The sequence below is a fragment of the Platalea leucorodia genome, assembly GCF_965183815.1.
Source record: "Platalea leucorodia genome assembly, chromosome: 5".
Classification (NCBI taxonomy): Eukaryota; Metazoa; Chordata; class Aves; order Pelecaniformes; family Threskiornithidae; genus Platalea; species Platalea leucorodia.
In genome coordinates this window covers 59,724,150-59,747,865 of record NC_138827.1, presented here as the reverse complement: position 1 = coordinate 59,747,865, position 23,716 = coordinate 59,724,150, and the positions used below count along the sequence as shown (strand labels likewise).

Genomic DNA, 23,716 nt, shown 5'->3' with positions numbered 1-23,716 from the left:
ACAATGGCATTTTTTGCTTTTGCCTATACAAGCAATAGACTTTTTCTTTCTTTTTTTTTGAATCATGCACAATCATGTACATTGAAGTTATTTTCATCACTTTGTTCGGGAACATGCAGGAACTCAAAGGGCCTGTTTAGATGTGCTTTGGAGTTGCTGAATGACATATTTAACTCTGCAAACAGGAATACATTATATCGCTCGAGGACTGGGATCCAACACCCTACGCTGCTTCGTGCAAAATGCACTGGTCTGCGTGCCCATTCAAGAATTTCAGAGGTCTTGAAGGGGATGAAATTGTATACTACATCGAGTTTGCAGGCATTCCTGAAAGCACATACCTTCACATAACACATCCCCTGTTCTTCGAGCTCTGAGGTCCTTCAAAAGCCCATGCGTGCAGCAAAGCACGCATGATACTTCAAATACATTCACGCAACGTAAACTGAATATATATTCAAACATATGTATCTGTGCTAGAATTTTTTGTAGAATGTCTTGTGTACAGACTGCAGACACCTATGTACATAGGAATAATTTACTGTGTAATTACATCTCTCTACCTCCTTTACCATGCAAATACTCAGTTAAACTCCCTTTCATGATTGCCACTGCATTGAGTGGCTACTTCCCAAGTGCATTTCTGACAACTTCCTAGGGAAATAATAGCCCTGTTTGCTAAGCCACTCTTATGTTAAGTATCTTGAAGAGCGAAACCTCCTCTGAGCAAGGCTGTCCAGCGGGTTCAGAATCCACAGGAGGAACAGTCTGACAATGAAACTCAAAAGAATCTTTCCTGTTGTTGCCTATCATCAATGTAATCTGAAAATTATAGTCCACAAAGCTATTTTAAACAATTACATATAGACTGGAACTGTATATGTTAAACAGAGTTTACAAAGTGGCTTGAATACCATAGAGTTGAAGAGCGACACCTCTGTGAAAGCCTCCAAGAAATATTACTGAGCGTTATCAAGTCCCTTCCTCTCATTTAGTAGATCCTTTGGACTCTGACTATACTCTGCAAAACCTCTAAAACTGGTCCCTTTTCATCTCAAGGGTTGATCTGCACGTGTGCGTGCCACAACGCCCTTTAACATCAGTGATTAATTAGAAAACATTCACTGACTATAAACAACGTTGCACCAGCAACTGACAGTGCTGAATGAAGGTTCAAACAGATACAAGATACTGAAGGCAAAAGCATCTGGACATCTCAGTGGACAACTGAAGCCTGGCCCAAAGGGCCAGGGAAATGACAGCTGTTTCACATGTCAGTGGAATATATTTCATGTCACAGCCATTGACGTAAAACCGTTGTAGTGTTCAATACCCTTAGGAGTTCTGCTTTTTCCAAGTAATGCTTTCAATTTTTAAAAAAAAAGAATTCACAAACATTAATAAGACCAAAGGAAGTGCTTAAAAGCAGGCGCGTCATTTAAAAGACTATTTCAGCATCTGTTACCACTTAATTGGCTTGCCTGCTCACAGTAGGAGCATCAAGTCTATCTTCTGCAAGCCTCGTTTGTGTGTGTTAAATCCAAACACCATCCAATTAAGTTACATTTCAAGTATGTGCGTACATAAATATCTCTACAACTGAACTGGTAACCTATGAGATGCCATATAAATAAATACTAATATGTAATTAATTTAAAGGTTTTCTCTTTTTTTAAAAAAATATTTTTAAAATAGAATGGAAACTAAAAATCTTCAGCATCTGCCTTAACAACTGAAGGGTGCATTTAAAAATCCTCCACCGCAAGATAAGACACTACAGTCACGCAGCCCTGCTGCCATCTGCCCTCCTCAAAGGCTGAGCAGAACGAGCTCATGCCTGCCTGTAACTTATCACTGAGCCAGACCCTTAGAAAGATTTGTGAGGCCTCCGAGGCTCTTCCTTCCCTCTTCACATCTTGTGTTAGAAACCAAAATACTGATCCTCTCCTCACCACAAAACAGATGGAGGGAAGATGAGGGGATGGCAAGCCCGTTAAATCCATAAGAAAAAGGACAGCCCCTTGTGCAATCGTTTGTATGCTGTCTCTACCTGTTGGCATCCCTGAAGCATCACAGGAAAGGGATGTTTTGATTAACATATGCCCTAATAAACTTAAACAATATATTGGTGCTCAGAAAGTTCTAAGCATTAGCTTAAAACAAAGCAGGAAACATACTGAAACCTTAAACATGACTTGGCTAAATAACCTCCTGCATCACACCTGGCCGTGTAACATATACGGTATTACAAACCGCTGCTCTTTGATTCATCTCTGAATGCTGGATTCTTGGTGAAAAAGCAGTTAATTGAAAACCGTGCAAAACATAAGGAATTCAGATCACTCCCAAATTTATTTTTCTCTTTTCTAAATTCACCTGTGATGGCAATTCTATGCTGGGTTTCTCTAGGACCAGAGGATCAAAGGTTTTGGAAGAAAGAACTTATTTACGATCCTTAATTCTAATTGACTTTGTACCACTTTTGCACTACCAGGCATTTTAACCAACTGGAAAAAAATCGAGAACATAGTGGCTCAGAGAGTCTTCAACCGCCTTTAATAAAATCCCCAAATTTCTTGGTGAGTCTCAATTAAGAACAGTGGAAAATCAGATATCTAAAAAAGATATTTATGTTGTCTTGGCTGAAATTCAGTTTCTCCTATTTCTTCTACTATCCTTGATACCGCCCTAGTGGGCCTTAAATATGATCTTTGCATAAACTAACAACATTTCACTACTTTAACCAGTGCCATAACCATACGATTTTCAAGTCTCAGATTAGATTTTCAGAGATGTGTTAAAACTGCTCAATCTCACCCTACTGGAATAATGTTTGAATTTTTCTGCCAACTATACTTGAGCATTTCTGCACTGGCTCATAGCTGGGACATCTTTCAAATTTAATTTCAGCTTAGTTTCTTGAATTTGGAAACATCTTCTGGCAATGACCTCATCATCCCTGTACACATGTTAATTTCTTAAGACTTAAAATACTGTCAGACACTCAGCTTGAACACAAATTTCACAGCAAAATTTCCTTGACTTTTGTCATTCAAGATTTCATGAATTTTATGGTCACTAAAGACAACATCCAAAAGACTTTTTTTTTTTTTTTTTTTTTAATATAGATATTCACAATATTATAGTAGTGGAAGTTTTCAAATTACCTCAAATTTTCTGATTTTTTTTTTTACACAATGAAGAAGTGAATCTCTGGAACTGAAACTTGTACCTTGTTAATAATGCCATCGTTTACATTTGCTATTTGGTGCATTTGAACTAATCGAAGAAGTCACTCTTTGTTCCCATGTCATTATAATGGGTTTTCCTGGAGACCAACAATTGGAAATTTTCAGTTGAAAACATAGATGTTGGGGCAATTGCAATTAGGAGTGCAGGCAGGACGTACTTGATGTTTACAGAGAAGAGCCGAGTAAACAAAACTTCCAACTTTGAGAGATTAAGATGAGCAGTAAGCCTTAAAGGCTTTAAAAATATAATGCTAGCTCAACTATCCTGAGTTGCAATTCACTAAACATAAAAAGTAATTTCCCCATTTTACTAAAGTTCGAGTTTTATAACACCTGGCAGAATGAAATACTGGGTGAAAAGCTAGAGAACTTACAAAGGTTGATCTTGAGGGTAGAACTTGCGAGTTTGAATAATAGTGGATTAAAGATGACAGCAAAGACCTCTACTCACAAAAATACTGTTAACATCACAGAAGATAAAAAAATTATTCACACTGAAACCCTGTGAAAAATGCATTTTGGTAATGTTGTACAGCAAAGTCAAACCCTCGTTCTATCATTGCTGTGGTTCATCCAGTAAACACATCAGGTCTATTCCCCACATCTCCAGCAATTGTGAAAAAAGGTGGCACCGGCTGAATCATAAAGATAAGCCCAGTACCACTTACCCATACCAGAAGCGAGGATCACTGGATATACAGTGGTTGAGATTCCGGTGTGCCAATGCCTTCTTCTTATTTAAGACAAATTCTTGTAATTTCATCTTTACTTCTGTGCTTGCCACTGCACCTGAAATGTCAAAAATAAAAAAGGTTATTTAATCAATTCACATACTTTAAAGAATTTAAATATCTAAAAAGATTCAGAATTAAATCTTTGATTTCCAGTCCAAAAGAAGAACTTTTCTTTCAAAGAGGAAAGAACAAAGCGCCTCCAGTAAGGAGCTCTCTGGGTTTTTTTTGCCTTTAGCTTTGCATATAATCACAACTTATGTTTGAAATCAGAGATTTAATCAGAGATTTATCATTTCACTATAAAAGATTTCTGAAGAGGATTTTTACACTTGCATAAAAGTACACTTAGAATAAAGCACTTGTACTAGGTATTCCAGCTTTCTTTTCATCAAAGGTATTTAAGAAAAAGGGTCTTGTGTACACTCAAGTTTTTAAATGTCACATCTGCAAGCAGAAGGGGAATGAGACAAATGTCTCATATGTAGATTTTGTCTTGAAAACTCTTGTAAATAGGGACCTCTTTGTTCAAAAGTATCTGTGTACAATAAGACCTACATAATATTCCAATTCATTTACAAGTGTGCAATCTATTTCTTCAAATAGAAAATCTAACATTTAAAGAAGAAAGTCAGTAATTTTGTAGCGCAGAGTTAAAATGTCAACTGTGTAATTTCTAATCATTATTTCCTCCACAATAGAGACCAGTCTGTTTTACTGCGATGATAGATTAAAATTATCATTCAGTTGACAGAACAGATTCGCAGGCAGAGCTCCTGATGGAGTAATGCATAGAAAGTTTGGCAAGCAGAACATGTGGAAAATGATGGTTCATCTATACCACAGTGTAAAGCAAGAATTCCAAAGGAAAATATCTGGGCTACAAGAAAATGAAAAGGCCAGGAAAACTGTCTGCTCTACTGGGAATAAAAACTTAAAATACGACAAGGTGATCTTTTGTCTCCTGGATCCTACTCAACAATGACATTTGACAGACGGGGAAACAATTTTTTGTATCTCCACAAGAGAGGAAAACTGCAATATTTCTGTAAAGCACTGCCTGAAGATGTAATATTGTTCAACCACTGAAGCCGTGCTGAAAAGCTTGAAAATTCACCTTTTTGGAGCCCTGCATTTCTCACTAGCTCTAGAAACGTAGGTTTGGCATGTAGCCCAATGGGAAGTTCAACTGAGGAACTGGAGATAAATTCATATGAGTGTAGCAAGCCACATGGCTAGACCAGAATAGCTGAAAAATTCATGCTTAAAGGCCTTCTCTCTCCAAAAAGTGTCATCTTTAATCTATTAGCATCTTTAAAACAATCTAACATGGCTGTGTTCTGTCAGTTTTGGATAAATCTGACATTATTTGGAAGACTTGAAGCTAAACATTTTTGGATCCCGAGGTTTACAAAAGTTCCCCTGGCATGTCTTCCTCCTGAATTAGAAGCTGAAAGGCCCCATATATGCTTAACAAGATAAAAACATGTAGGCTTCCCCTTCCCTGGACAACGCAGGAGCCATGGACCAAGCTGTCATGCAAGACCTTCTGACCATTACTCAGCTCTTGACCCTTGAGCTGAAAGATCAAAAGAAAAAAAACAATCTAACTCACTTTTAATATACTATACTGGGTTATTTTGGACCCGGTCACATTGTTACAGGCAGAAGCACTGTGCAATATCCAGCAAAGAGGACTCCAAAGGCAGAAAGGGACAACCTGTCACATACGCAATAGTATACACCATGCAGAGGTATAAGCAAAGAGGACAAGAGCAGAAGTCAGACATCAAAAGCCCAAACGTATGGAGTAAGTCCATAGGCAGGAAGAAAGACACTCAACTCCAATGGAAGCAAAAGGCACGGCAGAGTAAAAGGAGGATGAGAGAGAAGGAACAGGAGAGCAAGAGCCCATGCAGCAGCTCTGGCTCAGGGAGCAGCTATGCACGGTGGGGAAAACCAAGCTGTAAAGCTGGCCTATTAATTTCAGAGCGCCTGAGTGTTTAAGAGGAGCAGGTAGCAAAGAGCAGATCAACTGATAAGACTGCAAACAGGAGAGCGCCACAACGAGCAAAATACTGCAGACAGGATGGCTCTAAAGAGCCAAAAGACTGAGCCAGGTTATTACTGCAGAGACAAAAAGAAGTTACATATTGTCCCAGGATCAAATAGTATTCAAATATAGGATAAGGCAGGGGTAGCGGGAAGAGAATAAGGGAGGGCAGAAGCAGGAGCAGGCTGTCGCAGGAGGAGGTTGCACAGCGCAAGAGCAGAAGAGCAGAACAAATGGAAATTAACGAAAGAAAGCCCTTAATGATAGTGTGGGTTGATCACAGCTGGCCAACTTGCAGGAGAAAGTCCAAGACAAAAGACGGTCCAAGGCTGCCTGAGCAGCAAGGGATTGAATGGTCCATGCCCAGAAGTGTCTGGCCACACCGATGCACAGGACCAGTTCTAGGTTCAATCCTAACAGTGGCAAGACAGGACGATCAACTATCGCTCCTTATCCTGTGCAAAAAACCACCTTTACTTTCATATATATTTTCCTTCTTTTTGTGGCAGTCATGCTTTTGATCAAAAGCTTTATGATAGCAGATATCAGTTCATGAGGGACAGGTTAAGGCTCCTGAGATGAGAATGCAAGGAGTTGATATTATGTTAATCAAAACCGATTTGTGATTTGCCTTCTGAAAGGCACAAACCAACATATTTTGGCTTAAAGTGATGGAGGAAGGAAGAAGAATGAACTATACATGTATTACACACTCTTCGTATTTCAGATCAGGACAATTTTAGCTGTGTTGCGCTTAGCAAAATTTTCTGATGTGAGAAAAGTAACTTAAGTATTCTTAAGAGCTGAGGTGCTATAATGATTATACACCATAGTACTTCTTAAATAAAAAGTAATTTAAAAATAAAACTGTAGCCATGGGAACCAGATCTTCAACTTAACATCCCCAAATTCTGTTTTTTTAATCTACACCTATGTGTTTCATCCTCAAGGTGCTTTGATGCTTTTGCCATTTTACAGAGATTCAGGCATTTTTATTTATTTGCAAAATACTTTAATGAGAATATCCAGGTATCAATTTTGCAGAGAGGCCCAGCAAAACAGATATAATATCAACGGTTGATGAGAACAGCAGGGTGACGTGGAAACGCTTACAGCTTTCATCCAGTTCGAACTGACTGCCTTTACTTTGGAAAATAACAGAAAGCAGCCAGAGGACAATGGAAAGCATCGCATGTGGCAGCCAACCGGGCACCAGAGTAGCCAGTCTGCATTATCATCACCTTTCCTCACTCCTGAATGTTAAACTGCTTAAGTAGATTTTGATCCTTTGGTCTTTCTAGTATTTAAAATGAACAAACTCCAAACCAATCACACAGAGACATGTTGGACCTCCTATGAACTGCTTTGCGAAGATATTGGGGTAGGTCTGCGCGTTCCCTCATTTTGGCTGCAGCTTAAAGTCTGCCGTTGCAAGATACACATGCAGGGAGCAGGGAATTCAACCTTCAGATAATTTTTTTAGTCTCCAGTCTTTTTTTAGACCCCAGTCCTTTCTGGCTAGAAGAGTCGTTCTTGTAGATTTATCTTGTTCCTGGTCCCCGGAGAGCATCCCATTTCCTGGTACCATTCAGCCCTCTCTGCTTCTTCCATCATAGGCTTCTTTATTTCATTTGAAATGAAGACCTAACGATTTGATAGTACAACTTGGCGAGGTATTTGTCCTCCCATTCACTTCTAAAACAAAACTGAACAAGCAACCAAAGTGTCTTTGATAAGGGGATTTGCGAGGCCATAATCATTTTACTGAATCTTGTGAAGTGCATAATGACACGTGGCAAAGCCAACCACAATCTGTAACCTCATGGAAGAAGCACTTTCTGAATGAAAACACTTTAAATCTAAGAACTGAGAACTCGGCTACATCTTAAAAGAGTGAAATTAAGAAAAGTAAAAGAGAAAGAAATGCAGTGTGCATCTGGTGTATTTTATGGGCTTAATATTCTGCCTCCATTAGGAACGCTGCCAAAAATACTTCAAAAAATGTTAAATCAAGTAAAGAGACGATACGCTTCCTTTTGAAAAACGCTAAAATGGCATTTAGTAAGACACAAATGAAGGTAAAGCATAGAAATACATTTCTCTCTTACACTCAATACCTCCTAACAGTTTACATAAGCTCCCTGTACAGCCGAGCTCTGTAAAGAAGCTATCATGAAGGTTTCTCCAGCTTTATAAAGCTGCTTTATGGCTTCCATTCATCTGCTCTACCTGTCATCACTGAAACAAGTGAGTTTTTGCTACTTACTCTCTTTTCCTTTCTCTTTGTTTTTTAGCTGCTGAAGTTTCTGCTCTCGGTGCTGCTTCTCCAGCTCCTGCTCCTGTCGGTGCTGCTCCAACTTCCTCTGGTGCTCCAACAGCTCCTGCTGATGCTTCATTGCCAGCATCTCCTGCTGCTGCTGCGGAGAAGGGACAAGGGGAAAAAGAGCAAATTAACACAGTCAGACTTCCCAGTGCTAAAGTAGAAGCTGCTATCAGGTGACAATAACATTGTTTAATTCATAGAAATAGGAAAAATGGCATTTTCCTTGTGTAGAGGCTCCTGCACTAAGACTCACAGGCACTTTGTGTAGCCCCATTTCTAGGTCAGGACAACACTTATGTTAAACCATAGGCACTATATGCTCCAGGCTTCAGGGCACAGGCTGTTTACAAGCACAAGCATCCTGTTCAGAAAGCACCTGATTTGAAAAAACAACAAAAAGCTTCCACCCAAATAGGTGCCTCCCCAACCAATTTGCTGCTGCCAAAGGCTGTGGCTGGGTCCTCACTACTGCTCCGTGAGCTGTCTGCTGCCACTGCTGCCCTGCCGGAGCCTGGTGCCCGGATCCTGCACTGAGCCAGTGCAAACCACTACTCCAGCTGGATCTTCATTTTCTCTCTATCGTTTGTTTTAAGTAAAACCCCATTAGGAGGCTTTAATTACAAAAACTCATATATTCACCATGTACAAACCCTATGATGAAGGAATATTGTTGAGCTCACCAAGTCAGGCACTTGCAACAAAATACGCCATCGTCAACGCAGGCTTTGCAAGACCAGTTCAGTTCCCTTGCGCATATGATTTTTTGAGTAAGCCTTTAATTATATGATTTTGCACTCTTATTTCTCCAACAGTCCTTCTCTCTCTCTATGTATATAGAGGAGTTCCCATGGCCTTGGATAACTATACCTTTTTAACTTCATCAAATGCTGGTCACTTCCCGTCTGCCATGCAAACCTCACACCCCAAGCTAAATGCAAAAGCACTAGCTGCCTTGTGGGCATGATCGTCACCCATTTGTCAGCCTAATTATAAAATAATTCATTCATTATTAAAAAAAAATTCTAATAATCTCTCAAGGAAGGACTTACCCCAGCCCTCTCGACTCACACATTTTCATAGGAAGAACCGAGAGCCAGGCTGTCTAATTAAGGTCAAGATTTGCAAAGCTTTCATCAAATGGGATGTTCAAGACTTGAAGCACCAAAGACTCCTGCCCCTGTCCACTGTGTAAGTGTCCCCTTGGGTCTCCAAATCCCAGCACCTGGGAGATGTGTGTGGACACACCAACCTCTTGGGAAATTTGGCGTGGATCTCCCCAGCCCAGAGCATCCTTTTTGGGTCCAGGGGGAATTCCCCCAGGGACTGGAGGCGGCAGTTTGATCCGCCAGGCCCTGGGGCAGTACCTGTCAGTGCTCAGAGAACACTCCGTGTCTTGACAGCCAGCCAGGAGCAAGCCGGGCTGTGGAAAAGCAGATGACAAATGACAAGTCTCAGCAGCTTGCAGCTTGGCTAGGTGTGAATGGATCTCCATGGGGCTTGCAAAAGGCTCTTCCCCTGGCACAGGGCTTCTCCCTTGAGTTCCACTGAAAATTGCTTTCTCTTAAAAAAAAAAGCTCAAACTAAGATTTACCACCTCCCAATTCCATTTGCACCCTCTCCAGCAAGATACATGCTAAAGCCAACTACTTGGGCTGCTCCGATTACCTTTGCAAACCCCCCTGAACGCAGGAGCACAACGGTTCCCCACCACCCTGATCGCCTTACGCCCGCCCCGCACTCTTTATGTTGGCAGCTTATAAACTAGCAGATTGATTTTAAGCTGGCAACCTTAACCTTCAAAACCCTTACCGCTCTGGCAAAGGATGAGACTTCTCCGAGGCTGGATTTAATGGGTGCCTTTGCTCAGATACCACCCACTGCTCCACGTTCATGAAGTCCTCTATGTGGAATGGGACCGGGCCAAGCCATGGGGGAACCTGCTCCCTCCAGAAATGCGTCTCACTCCATCCTTCTCCAAACCCTGACATCAAGTGTGTATGCAAGACTCCCACCCCACGTACACTGATTTTTCCTTCTCCTTTTGCAGATTTTTCATTTACGCTTTTGACAGCAATTTCTTATTTTAATTTGTGGTATTGTACATTTGTACTAGCCAATGTTTCAGCCATGGATACACTATATACAATACATATAAAATTACACAATTCTATATAAAGATGCAAAAAAATAATGTAAGAGGTACCTTACAATCTGCCTGGCTATCTGCTGGAAACTCTTGATGGAGGAGTCCCTGCTGCTGCCAGTTCCAAGCAGGCAGACTGTTGTAAAACACCGAACCCCAGTTAGCAGAATTTGCAGTGATTGCACCTATGTTTCCCTTCCTAATTCTATTGAATTTTATGTAAACAACAACAAAAAAAAGACTCTAAAAACCTACAAAAGGAAAAAAAAAAAAAAAACAACAAAAAAAAGCTAGAGAAAACTAGTTATTTTTGTTTTATAATTAAGTCGCAGCTTCCACTAACACATCTCCATTTGGAGAAAGAGTATCTTTTCAGACTTCCAACAAGTCCACCACATGGTGGGCTTTTATAACCTAGCCATAGGAAGTATGCAAATGAACAATATTTAATGCACAATATGTTAAAACAGGTTTTGTTATTTTTATGAAATCAGGAGCCTTTTCTCTCCATCTGCAGTCTCCTAGGCTTTGCACACTATGCTTCCTGCAATGGTTTACATACATTAGGATGCTTTAGAAGGAACTGTGCTTTCATTGACATCTGTAGTGAAATGTAAATGAAAAGACCAATTTGTATCTGGATGGCTTATAGAAGTTTCATTAGAGAGGTATTGTTTCTGCTGATTTTGACCCCAGTTTCCACAAAGCCTATTCTTAATATAGTTTTCAAATCTTTTCAAAGTTGAAAAAATAAAAATTAAAAAAAAAAAAAAAACAAAAAAAAACAAAAAAAACCCCAAAAAAACCCAGAAGCAACCTCTCCAATCATCCGTGAAAAGAGAAAAGAAATCACTTTGTTGGTGTCTGTTGTAGCCTCAGAAAATGACTAAAGAAAAGCCATTTGAGTGCTCTGTCTGAACTGCGATGCCTTCCTACAGCATGAATATTTCTCCACACTTAGGGCTGAAAACAAACCACACAGACAGTATTTGACAGGAAATATATGGTGCAGACTCAGCAAAACGCAGGGGCGCTGGCAATGCAGTGCCTTTAGCAGCTCACCAGCTCAGGCAATCCTCCTGCACAGATTACATCCAGGTTTCACAACTGCTCCAAGGACCTCGGATGAGGATTTGGGGTGCTAACCCAAGGAGAGGCTTGCATTGCTCGTCCTTGCTGCTACTGATACCCATCTTGTTATATTAGAGCCAGAGGGAATACAACTATCACATTAAATCACAGTTTTCTGTGCAAAAAGGCCCTTCTTTGCTTTAAAACTATAAACTTTAAAACTTGCTTGATGCTAGACTGTGCTCCAATTTTATATTTCGGGGGTTTAAAGTTTAATTTTCTTATTCAAGAAAGGGTTTTTCAGCTGATGCTTTGTGAAAAAAGACCCATAAACAGCAAGAGAACCCACCACTGACTGACTAACAGGAGAAGCAGGAAATCTGATAACATACAAAAAGCTGTCCCATGCACAAAATAAACTGAAACTTCAGAAAAATATGAGCTTCTGCTTCAGTTAAAGCAATTAAGGCAAATTCTAACAGGTAGCAAGCATTCATACCTGTGTGTGGTCAACTGCAGCGAGGTTTTACCCCTCTCCCATGCCATGCACTAAACTTCTGCCAAGGTAATACCCACACACTGTGGGCTTGGTCTGGCATTTAACCTTCCCTTGACTATATCAGTGGAAAAAAAAGAGCCTACTGATGTCTAAAGGCAAAATGTGTCAGAGCTGCATTTAAGTGGGATGCAATCTCCCACGCTTCAGTCTTTTGGAAAGTGCCTGAGTTAGGAATTCATAAGCATCTCTTGAACTGCAATTCACGACATACCAAGAGCCGCTTAGGTGGCTCTGATAAGGATTATTAATTATGAAGCGAGATAGTGCTCACATACCACATAATACATTAGATCTCTCTTGCTGGCAAATGAATCAACGCCGACTCCACAACGCCCGTGTGTTAACTGCGCGTAGCTGGAGCGGTGTGTTTTTTTTCCCCAACTGTAATAAAATTTAAATATTTGTGAAATACAAAGTGATACACCAAGGGAAACCCCTTGCATTCAGACTAATTCAACTATCAATTTGAGAAGCATACCGTGTGACAGACATGCACGCTGTATTACGGAGTGCAGCTAGGAACATCTGAATTAGGTGCTCTTGCCAAAGTAAGTATTTGTAAATATTTATAACGATGGGGATTCCTGCATATGTTTAATGTCACTGCTTCCACTATTTATGAAAACTGCACAAATGTTCAACTGTACCTGTAGTTAGTGTTGCTGGTGCTCCTTTAGCATATATTAATATTAATAAATGTAATAAGGAGAATGTAGAGCATTTCCAGGTATTTATCAACTGTTAGCCAGCTGTGAGGACTCAGCGGTGTAGTGGATTTTTCCATCACATTCCTCAATTGTCTTCAGTTCTCAAGCATGTCTACCTAGGATGGGGACTGACACCTTATCAGTAAGCACGCTGTCAACTTCCACTGCACAAAGAAACCCCTTTTTAAACAAAGTGGAGCTAAAACAGTTTCCTTTAGTCATTACAACAGAAGTGGAAAGGTAGCGCTCCAAAATCTTCCAGCAGCCTCAGCCCAGAAGTCAGCCTATGCCCTCCTGGGAAGCACGTGGTGCTGACAGCAAAGATCCCATTGACCAGAGAGAACGAGGACATATTTCATGGAGACATGTTGCATCAAGACTTGCACAGCCACTCCTTGACTTGCTAGGTGAGTAGTAAGGATGCAAGTCCTTCCTGCATCCTGGTACCTTGCAGACGCTACCTTATTCTTCCCCCAGAAGCCAGGCACTGCTCTCTGCCCGTGCTCCTCTGCTTCTTCCTTCTCATATAACCGTCATTTTAAAGGTGCTTCTCTGTCATTTACTTCACACGCCATAGTAAAACTGATTAAAATCTGCAAAGCAGGAGAGGTTTTGAAGCTTAGACTATGGCTTCTAGGTTTTTATAATATGTATTTTGAATAGCCTGCGATGAGTGGAAGGCAGCGTAAAATTATCTGTACCCAGACAGCTCACCCTTACTCATACAGTTAATCACACATGCAAGTCTGGGTGAACAACAGTTGGCGTACTTACTGCCAATAAACATTTCCTGGGATCCAAAGTAGCTTAGTGTTGTGACCAACTCCTGACTTGCATCTCTTTCTATGCCTGAGATAATCTACTGAAGGTGCTCCAGTGTGATGGGATGTCACCCTGAGCACTTCTGCTGCTCTTTGGATTTGCAGGCAATTCCTACTTCCTCCCAGCACAAGGCAGCTAGGTTAAGAAGAAACACAGATGAAAAGGTAGCCTGATCCTCCACCTACAGGTCAGCATTCCTCCTCACATGTACACATGGTTTCCATCTCAGACCAAGGTCATGCTGGCACAGTCCAGCCTGTCATAAGATTGCAGTTTGAGGACTTCTTCCAGGCAAGCTCAGAGACTTTGTACAACTACGTCACCTGCCACCCCTGAACAAGAGGTTGGCCTTCTGATGGAGGCGATAGCTTCAAAGAAGCTGTAAGAATATAGAAGTTAAATACTACCTTCAAAACTGACAACTTAATGCTAGAGAAGAACAAAAAAAAAACCCCAAAGCAGATCTTCTCAGCACCCCCTGAACTTGTACTCTTAAAGGCTGAGTTAAGGCATGACACAGTAAACGCTTTCGGAAGCTTCACATAATTGTCCTCTCACCTAGCAGGCAGAGAGGCTGGGGTTTTGGTACAAATAGTGGTTTTAAGGCAAATCATCTGCCACCCTCTTTGGCAAAATTCTACAGTTTTGGTGGGTTAAATCAGGTATTTACAAGGATCTGGAACTCAGATTATGTGAAAATAAAGGAAAATCGTAGGTGATGATCAAGAAAGAACTCGCCAAAACATGTACACATCAAATCACCCTCCAAAAAAATCATTAGCTATGGGTGAGGCAAGGCACAGATGTGAACAGATTTCTGAGAGAATTGTTGTGTTGGGTTATTTTAGAGCAATCTCAGCGCTGGCTGTTCCTTTGGCTGGACTCTCTGCTTCATGTTCTCCCCATCCTGTTTACTGAAGTCTCAGGCTGTGACCCTAGTTTCAGGATTCGCTCTCTTGGCTCCATCACGGTGTGTTTCAGATATCTCCTGGAGCACTGGAGGCTAGTCAGAATTAATCAGTTGTACTGGGAGACAGGGGTGGAAAAAAAAGTTGTGGTTTTCAGCAGAAGCCAAGGCACAAAAATCTGAAAGCACAGCTCAGAAGAACAAACATCTATCATCTATCTTTCTTGGACACATCAGCAGTTGAAGGTATATTCGGCGTGCCCCTTCCAGCTATCAGGCAGGATGACAGCAGGCAGTCCCACGCCAGGAGTTCCCGCGGCCAGCATCTCTTCACTACAGAGGGAAACGATCTTCCCCAGCCGACAGCTTCCTGGGCAAGAGACTGATCTTGGTTAGACATATCCTACTGAGAATGTCTGGTGTTCAAGTTTATGAGGCTCAAATGTCTCCAGGAAAGGGAATGATAGTTATGTTCCCTGATTGCCAGCCCTAGGTGAAAAGATCCCATGTTATTAGTTTGGCAGCTTACATATGGATATATAATTTTGTATCCCAGCTTCCTTCCCATCCCATTACTGCTCACCTGCTCACTCAAGCGAGTTTCTGAGACCCTTTCTACAAAGCAGTGAGCTCCACTGGTAGTATTCAGCATGTTCAGTTCCTCCTCCCATTTTCTCCTCTAAAGGTGAGGAAAACTTTGCATTTGCCTCTGCTGTGCTTTACATGCTTATTATTGAAGGGGCGGACAAATCGGTACACCTTGCACCAGGAGCAGGGAACATCCATCCGACCACAGATGGCAATAGGAACCTCTGTAAATCAAAGAACCATATAAATTGTCCTGTAAAGGAAGGAGCCCCAGATGTTTAATGCTAAATGAGATTTTATCATGCCATAAGTGATCAGACCTCAGTCCTCAGCAGAGTAATTATGTCCTCTGTGAACTGTTTCAGGGTGCAGGGAGCAGAGGAGCTGGAATGGGAGTGTTATGCTAAAATCAGTATCAGGAGCAGAGACTTAGGACAAAGAGATCCTGTAATGGGAACAGCTAGAGGAGCCACCACTGGGTTTTAGTCATTTCAAAGGAGGAAAAAAAGGAGAAACATGGCTGTATCCACTGATCCACCATTCCCAATCACCTGTGTGAAGCAAAAGCAACTGAACTAGAAAGCTGGCAGGGACGGGAGACCTCACTGGAGTGCTCCTGCTGGGCTTCTCAAACAAGCGAGGAAAAAAAAAGGAGGGGAAAAAAAGCAACAAGGACAGAGTACCACCACTGGCAGCGTGGCTGCTGACACAAGGCATCAGCTGCCGCTCCTGTGTGGTTTCGGGTTCAGCTCCATTTGATGGAGGGTGGACACGGTGGTGAAGTGGACTGCAAAGTGCTGCTCATCATCTGACACGAGGCAGTGACAGCCCCAGCACCTGCAGTGCCCGGAGGAAGGCTGCATGCTAAAACTGAATGTTCAACATCATCTGATGCTTGTGCGAGCGCAGCATAAGCAGCATTTTTAAAGGTAACACGCCAGCAACATAAATACCAAATATTTATAATTTTTACACACTGCCACTAGCTAAACAGGAAACTTAAACATAGGGATTAATCCAACAACGTTGTTCGTATTGAGTGTGAGTAAAGTTATTCACAACATGATTTACATTTTAAATGCAACTTCATTCTCCCATACAACAGCTGAATTTTGTTAAGAGACCATATGCAGCAACAGGACTTACAAGTTTATCAAAGTTAATTTATCAGTGATGACATATATTAACAGGTCAATATTCCTGGTATAACAGCAAGTTTCACTTGGGTATTTCTTCACTCTTGCCCTGATTCTCTAAGCATTATGTTTGACTACTTCCAATCTATTTAATCCAGTTCAAAAATAAGATAAAATTGGAGTTGAAAAGTCAGAGGTGTGAACTGCAAAACATTCCTTCTTCTACTGTTTACTTTGAAATTCCAGATTGAATAGAGACCATAAGGCTTATAGCTTTAAAAAAAAAAAATCACTGTGCCCCACACACATTTTACTGGGAGACAAACTCATGCTATAAAGGATGAAAGAACAGAAATTAGACCACTTCAAAAACTGTTCGGACTCCACAGAAAAAGTGAGCATGTGCTACCAAAAAAAAGATCCTGTATCTGTTTGTCAGCCAGTGAACTCTGCCATTTCTGCCATTTACGTCAGACATTCAGCCTTCAGAAGACCCAAAAGTCAGCCCAATTTAAGTTCAACTTCTGGAGATTAAGTAACAAGAAAATGCACTAGGTCAAAGCCTCTTCTTTGGCTTCACCAAAGGAACGTGGAGCAGCCAAGCTCAGGGGGCAATAGGTTTTTCATCTCCCACCGCTGATGGGTCAGAAAACCTCTGTATTCTGCTGGAAAGCTGTGAAGCCCCAGAGCAAAGACACTTGAGTAATGGTGCAAGGAGGACAAGGCTAGCTGTATGAGTAGACTCCATGGACGCCGGTACGGGGATTCACAGCATGCAAGCCATGATGTCCACTAGCTGCAGTGAGATCTGACATTTCACTTTTGACTAAGGTTTTTACATCTCAGACCTGGAAAAATCTGGAGTTCTCATTCTGCTCCTTCCAGCCTACAAACTGTGGCCCATCTCAGAAGAAGCCAAAAGAAAATGTGCTTCTTTTATCAGGTTTAAAGTAGGTCTGTAAGGACCAGGGCAGACAATCTTCCTGGTAGAGCAATCGAGCTTCAGTCCAGAAACCACCAACACTAGGTAGGAAGATGCCCAAGTTAACCCAGCCTGCTGCATGAATCATAGAATAGTTTAGATTGGAAAAGACCTTTAAGATCATAGCATCCAACTGTTAGCCTTGTGCTGCCAAGCCCACCACTCAGCCATGTCCCTAAGCACCACATCTACCCATCTTTTAAATACCTCCAGGGATGGAGACTTAAGCACTTCCCTGGGCAGCCTGTTCCAGTGCTTGACAATCCTTTTGGTAAAGAAGTTTTTCCTAATATCCCATCTAAACCTCCCCTGGCACAACTTGAGGCCATTTCCTCTTGTCCTATTGCTTTTTACTTGGGAGAAGAAACCAACACCCACCTCGCTACAACCTCCTTTCAGGTAGTTGACTTCTTCAACTCAGAAATGGGGCTTACAGGTGTCCAAGCTGCTACATGAATTTGTTGACACTACCCACCCCTCTGTGTGCAGATTTGTCCTCACTGTTCTTGGAAAAGATCTTGACTTTGAGGCTGAGGAAAGATACTCCCCACCCTTCAAAGAGAGCAAACACTCTGATCTTACAAAAGCTTTCCCCAGAGTTACTTCCATCAGATGTTAAGTTTTGCAGGATCCAGGTCTAAGTCTTGGGAGTCAGCTCCGCATACCAGAAAAACAAGGCAAGGTCACCAAAAAAGAACAGGAAGCCATCTAGAAATAGCAAGGGAGCATGGTACAATGCATTCAAGTAGTAACAGGGCACATAATGTTCAGTCTGGTTTCTTACCACCGACTGTGCCCAGCTGCAGTTTTCTAAGATGAATAATCCTATCACGTCAGAATACAGACAAAGGCGGACACCTGGTATCTCCAGGCTTTTTAAGTTTCTCTTGAAAACGATGCAGGCTGTGAGGAATGGGTGCTCTGCAGAAGAGAGGCACAGAACCGAGCAGAGGAAGTCCCTCCGTGCTGGCTGCTGCAGGTAGGAAGGATGGACCAGACACGCTCAGCACCTCTCAATCAGGGCTCGGGAGCTACATTGATGAAAAAAATGTCGTCTGAAACCAGCAAAAACTATCCAGCAAGAAACCATCTCCTCAGGCTTTAGCTGAACGTTGCTATATATATAAAGCCAATGTCTGAAAACATTCCACGTATTTTTATTTATTGGCATAAAGCCATTAAGCAGCATAGCATACTGTTAAACTTAGAAAATTGCTGTGTTAATAAAAAGGAAACAATTTCAGAATCACTCCTCAGTGAACATTGTTACAAAGCTCCTTTCGCTGTTGCTGCTTATATGCAAACCCATGACTTCTCTGACCATCCTGCATACGTTGCATGTACAGACTAGCACTCCCTCTGCTACTGATGCACACAAATACTCTTTTCTCAGATTACAGGAAAACCAGGAATAGCATTGCGTAACAGAATTAACATCTTTGCATGCCTCCAAGATCAGGATTTCAGGTCCACGAGGAGCTGTGAGGCTCAGCTGCTTGCCTGTGTTGCTATCCCATCGCCATCAGGACTCTTCTGGTGTCTGCTGTCATGTGCTAACACTGACGTGCGTCAGCATCCTGAATTAAGTTTCCGGCTTTAGCTATAAAACAGCCAGAGCTGGGAAGAACCCCGCTCCGAGCTCAGGCAGCGCAGGGACAGAAGAGATTAACCACATTACCCACCACGTCCTTCGCTTCTCTGCTGAGCTCACACCACCCGAGGTGACTGTCACCCTGGCAAAAGCATGGATCCTGCCCCTCTTCAATCGTCTCGCTCCAGCCCTTAACCAGAAGGCAAATGGAAAAGCTTTTGGTAACTTCCAGCTGATCTTGGCTGGGAATGAGTGACTCACAAAGGAAAAAATTCACTGCCCATTCCTTCACAATCAAAGGTCAATCAAAGCTCACACTGGGACCTGCGGAGAGGCTTTCCAGCGTCTCACTGGCAACGGCCAAGGCACCAGGCTCCTTATTGCATCCTTGTTTGTGTTTAGGAAGGTAGATTTGAAGGCTATAAATATTGTTACACATCTGGCGAGGCATGCCTGAGTGGAAAAGCCATCTCACTGAAGGTAAGCGGCTACAGGAGAGAGGAGCCGTCGCCTCTGCCTCCAGCCAGCCCGCAGCAGCCTCCGGTGCTCACCAGCTCTGGCTTCCTTTCCCGCGCCACTTTCAGATGTCAAGCAATCTGCAAAGCTGCACTGTAGTTGTGAAAGACAGTTTTCTCTATTTCCATATGGTGTGAAGTCTTCATAAGGCTCGGCTTATTTTCCCCAAACATGTCAGGGTTTTCTCGTTACTCCCCACGTGCAACGATACCACTCCCTCCGTGCGCCAAGCTCTAACTGCGTCCATTATACTTCCCTTCCACAAATATTATTTCACTCATAGCCTGGCTCTCCCAATTGCGTGATCTTCTGGAACTCGCCACCTTTATGTGGAGGCCATTTCTTCCAAAATACCATGTCTATAAAAGCAAGGACTGCTCGGGGGGTACAAGGGAAGGGATCGCACATGCAATCTGGCAGGACTGCAACCATCCCATCTTCTCCTCTTGCACTTGATCAGACAATTAAGATTGGGCTGCTGGAATAAAACCAAGTTTTGGGAAATATCAAAACTTCATATTTCAATAGTAAAAAGTTATCTACTTGAATAGAAAAACAAGACAGAAATGCCAGCATTTTTCAAGCCAAATTTCATTACTTAAGATGACCTTAAGATGTTTCTTATACTAGGTGCTTTGTTTCTGGGGTGGGAGACATATTGCCCCCCTTCTTAATTCATATCGAGTCAGAACAGTTCCTCTGTTCACACCAACACCAACGTAATAAGAGAAAGAAAACCACAAAACATGATTCCTGTTGTACTAGCTAAGGGTTTAAACATTTAAAATGAGTAAGCTCTTTAAAATCTTCAAAGTGCTGTTGGCTGTAACTTAGCAATGCTGGCTGTATGCAAGTCTGTCCAAAATACAGAATTTGTCCCCCTTTGTATACAAGAGCTCCTTCAGAAATGCATCAAAAGTATTTTCTTATTTTTAGCAGCAGATGCCCAGCCACTGAATTCCTGTTGACAAAACTGTTTAACATCTATAAGTGGAAGAGTGCAAAAGGTACTTGAACCTGAATGTCTTGCCAAAAGAGGGATGCAGTGCAACGTTTGCTCTGCATATGTAACTCTACCCAGACACTGGTCTGCTATATCCAAAAATATGTTTACAATCTAGGAACTGTAAGCAAAAGGATTTAGAAACAGGTGTAAGACAGGATAAAGCACAGAAATTGCTCCACAAGTATACAAACAGATGAACAAATAAATGCTTTGTATTTGTTGACTAAAATGGTGGATGCTAGGCTGTAATGAAAAAAGCCAAATTAATTGATCCCAGATAGTGCTAGATACGCAAAACATTGTAAGATGCAGAAATTATTCCTGCTTCACAGAAATAGTTTACAAAGCAATTGCAGGGTTTAATACTATGATTAACGAAGGCCCTCATCACCTCCAAGGAAACCAGTGAGTGGGAGAAAGTCAAAGAACTGCCATTTTGCTTGACATCAGACTAAGTTTAGAGCACTGACATTTGCATTTTTAATTTTTGTTTTGTTTCATCAGATTTTGAGGTTGTTCTAATGCTGAAAATTCTAACCAAACTGCAGGAGCCCCAGATTTTTGGAAAGGAAGTAAGTTTGCAAGATGTACAACCACCTTGCAATAGCTGCTGAAAGTTTACTTTCTGAGTGAAAAAACCCCAATGTCAGGGAAGACACTGAAGACGCCCAAGAACCAAACATCGTGCAGCAGTAAGGCATGCTGCAAGCTCACTGTAGTCATTACATATAATCTTAATCAACAGAAAATTGGGTAGGTTTAGGTTCCCAAGCCTTTTCTTACCCGAAGAGAGACTTCATCTCCACCTGAGGAAGAAACTTGAGAATAAAAGTTTGTAAAAGCGATGGACTCATGACACCTTCATTACAACACCGTAAGCTCAGGCTACGAAATACTTTCAGCTGAAGAATCTTCAACTACATCACTCAGTCTAAACTATTTCTGCATATTGGACACTTCGCTTTGGAGACAAGAGAATAATGAAATTCTTAATCTCATCAGTGATGCCATAAGCCAATCATCAAATGAAGCTAACTTATTCTGAGCTCCCAAAGAGGATGTCAAGAATTTGCTGTTTCCTTTATATATTTGGTCTAAACATTCAGTGTTTGAGTAAACAGAAAAGATGATAGACCACATCCCCACTCCAGAGACATGCCCAGCAGTAGCACATCTGCATAGACCTTTCACAAAACAGGCAAGTTTGCATGCTGTGCGCTCCTGGCCCACGGCATTAAAAGATGAGGAGAGAAGCAGTAGGAAGCATTTCCTTGATCCAATGTACATGCAAGAGCAAGCCCTCCCTTGCATGCTTGGAGCAGCATGGTGTGCATGCACGCGTGTGTGCACATAGGACATTTACTACACACACTGAGCAGCTGATTTATTAAAAAACACCTGAATTCCTCCAAAAAGAGCTTTGCATCTTCATTTAGAACTATTTCTATACCAAATTTCACAGTTCAAACCCTAGTGCTTTGCTTACACAGGATAAAAGGTTTTCTTATTTGCTTTAATATCCCCTCTGCTTTTTTCATGAGCCATAAAGGAGCTGAACAGCTCAACGTTCAAAGTCCAAATATGAGGTTATAAATTTTAGTTCTGTGGACAAAATAATAGCTTCCCTGCACCTGCAGTCACTACACTTAACACAGTTGCCAGTTTCTGAAAGTTAGTTTAATCTGTGTCATCTAAATGTGGGCTGACTTATGAACACAAATGTAAGAAGTATGTTTTCCGAAAAAAAAAAAAAAAGCACATCATAACGACACGTTTGTGTACAGTTTTGGGTTTATTTTATTTGTGATATATGACGCGGTTTATTTCAATAATGTGCTGTTTTATTTTGAAAGCAATTCTGAGCACGATGACACACTTACTACTATGGGAGATCACCTTGCAGGTCATCCTTTTTTATACAGGATTATATCATTCCTATTTTAAGTTTTTCATCTAGCCAGGCTTACACATTAGAGGAAGAACTTCATTACCTAATGGTCTAGATATACTGTGCTAACTGGCTTCTCAAAATTAGATCTCGACTTCCTTCTAATGCAGACTTTTACCAGAATCAGTCATAGCTTTAACATAAATGAGAGCAAATATGTTCCTATCATCAGTGCTTAGAGCTTGTCCGTTAAATCTGAATGACCCTTTCATATTTTTAATAGACAAACATCTAAAGGCACATGCAATTACAAGGAAATAGGGGAAATATTTGTCACAGGTATTTCCCACCCTTTCCTCTTGAATGTACTATGTGAACCGCAGATGCTGTAACTGTTCTTGTGCTATTCATGCACAAATGTGTACATATAGACATATGTGTATACATACATATACACACACATATATACACTTATGCATACATATGAGCATATATATAAATGTATTTACACACATGCACTTCCCCACACCTTTGTCCTGAAGAGAACACAGAGGACCCACTAAGGACACAGGCATTTACTGTTAATCAGTCTTCAAACAGCAACTGTTCTTACAAACCCAGGCTCATATCTGTGTTTGAAAAGTCTGTAAATAATACACCATTAACTTTTAATTCTCTCTTTCCCACTCTTACATGTATTTTGTATTAAAATGGAAGTTATATAAGGTTGAATTGAGGTTGCCTTTTTATGTTACATTAACGCTATTTACCACGTGCAGCGCTAATCCCCCTTTGAAAAGAGACCATATTAGCAATTCTGAAAGCTTATGTTACCATAGCAATAGTCTATCACTGTGAAATATTTATATAATGTCTAATGTTTTCACTATGCAACAGCCATCTTCTAAACTGTACTTCCTACTTATCCTGTGTGTTACGTTTCTTCTCCGTGCCGAGCAGCACAAAGTACCCAGCCAGTGCCTAACTTGCACTGTGCAACTCCGAAAAATCTCATGCTGTGTAGATATACCCACACCCACTGCATCTGTGTTTCCTATTCCTGCAGAGACACTAAGGTCCAAACATTTGGTTTGCACCTTGTGCTAACAGCGTATGTCCAGCGAGCAGTTTATATGGCACTCTACTCCCAAATATGTGATATTAGTAACAGGTAACCTAAAAGCCCTCCTGTTGGGTTAAATTCTACTGAAATTTCCCAAATCCAGGGAAAGCAAGCCACCTGTTGGCAGTGGGGCACAGGACTTCTGAATACACGCAAACAGGGAGATAACGTTTAACATGACACCAGCTTACCTTGCTTCCTCTCCTCCAACCTAACCCCCTTTTAAATCTTGGTGCTCGCATCCCTTTACAAAAGATCATTCTCTAAACACGGGTTACCAAGTCCAGCACAGTATCTCCACCCCCCCAAAATAAATTAG

General features: G+C 41.4%; 1 protein-coding gene across 3 annotated transcripts in view; it reads right to left on the bottom strand.

Annotated features, from left to right (window-relative positions):
- HDAC4 (histone deacetylase 4) overlaps window positions 1-23,716 on the bottom strand; it is a 263,446-nt gene that overhangs the window by 98,336 nt on the left and 141,394 nt on the right. For 2 of the 3 annotated variants that reach the window (XM_082314488.1, XM_082314490.1), the window contains exons 5-6: window positions 8,302-8,452; window positions 3,920-4,040 (exon numbers count right to left, since the gene is read on the bottom strand). In XM_082314488.1, coding sequence (XP_082170614.1) covers window positions 3,920-4,040; window positions 8,302-8,452 — 272 coding nt within the window. The remainder of the gene's footprint in view (window positions 1-3,919; window positions 4,041-8,301; window positions 8,453-23,716) is intronic. The other variant, XM_082314489.1, reaches the window with a different exon arrangement.